Source organism: Corvus brachyrhynchos, unplaced genomic scaffold (genome assembly GCF_000691975.1).
Source record: "Corvus brachyrhynchos isolate BGI_N302 unplaced genomic scaffold, ASM69197v1 scaffold624, whole genome shotgun sequence".
NCBI lineage: Eukaryota > Metazoa > Chordata > Aves > Passeriformes > Corvidae > Corvus > Corvus brachyrhynchos.
This window is the reverse complement of record NW_008237889.1, coordinates 66175-67114: the sequence shown is the minus strand read 5'-3', so window position 1 is coordinate 67114 and position 940 is coordinate 66175. Positions and strand designations below refer to the sequence as shown.

Here is a 940-nt window from a genome sequence, read left to right as displayed (position 1 = left end):
GCTGCTGGAAGTGTGCCGGCTGAGGTTGTCCCGCTTCCTCTGCGATGCCCAGCACAAGCGCCTGGCCTGGCTGCGGGAGGTGGAGGAGCAGGGCATGAGGATGCTCAAGAGGTTGGGACTGCCCTGAGGGGACCCTTCTGTGCCCACCTGAGCTCCCAGCTGGGTGTGGGTGCGTTTGGGCCGCATCCTGCCCTTGTTTTGGGAGTACTGGTGTGGGCAGTGGGGGAAGCAATCTGTGCTCTGCCTCTTCTGCCTCACAGCAGCTTCAGGGATGAGCCCATGCTCTTGCCCAAAACGCCCTCGCAGAGGAGGAAGCCCAGGAAAAGGCAGTCCTCCTGGATGAGGGAAGAAAGCAAGGAGCTGAGCAGGAGGAGGTGGGTGGGTCAGCTTGCTCTGGCTCTGGCTCTGCCTCATGGTGTTTGGATGGAGCAAAATAGTGCCTGCATTCCCTGAGTAATCAAAGGGGCACATTGGGATTGATCACTGTTTGGATTCTGGTGACAGTCTGGGGTAAAGTTGGCTGCTTTCCTTTTTTTTTTTTTTTTTTTTTTTTTGGTTAAAGAACAACAAACATTCTATTTTCTTGTCTGTTTAGATGCGGGTTTTGTCTCACTGGGTTTGGCTTTTGGCCTGAGGTTGCTGCTCCTGGTGTTCACCCCCTGTCCCTGTGTCAGTGCCTGGAAAACTTGGGAAAGGGATGTGTTCCCAGCACCATGTCTTGAGCTGGCAGGCAGGGAGGCTCCAAGGGTTTTCCGAGGCGCTGAAGTGGAAATTCCAAGTGATTTGCTTAGGCACCACCGCACTTTTGAAGCTGCCCAAACCTGATCCGTTGGTGTGTTAGGGCACTAAAATCGTGCTAACTGTGGTGAAAAGCCCACAGGAGGAAGCGTTAGAGCCAGAAGACTGTCAGGAAGCAGACAGGGAGGGGGGGGAGAGCAGC

The 940-nt window shown here is 54.8% G+C and overlaps 1 protein-coding gene across 1 annotated transcript in view; it reads left to right on the top strand.

The window, feature by feature from the left end:
- Nucleotide 1: 1 nt before the first annotated feature.
- Nucleotides 2-940, top strand: part of LOC103614570 (inner centromere protein-like) — a gene marked incomplete at its 5' end in the record, with an annotated part of 10118 nt that continues 9179 nt past the window's right edge. Inside the window, 2 exons of the mRNA XM_017732754.1 lie at nucleotides 2-111; nucleotides 261-374. Coding sequence (XP_017588243.1) covers nucleotides 2-111; nucleotides 261-374 — 224 coding nt within the window. The remainder of the gene's footprint in view (nucleotides 112-260; nucleotides 375-940) is intronic.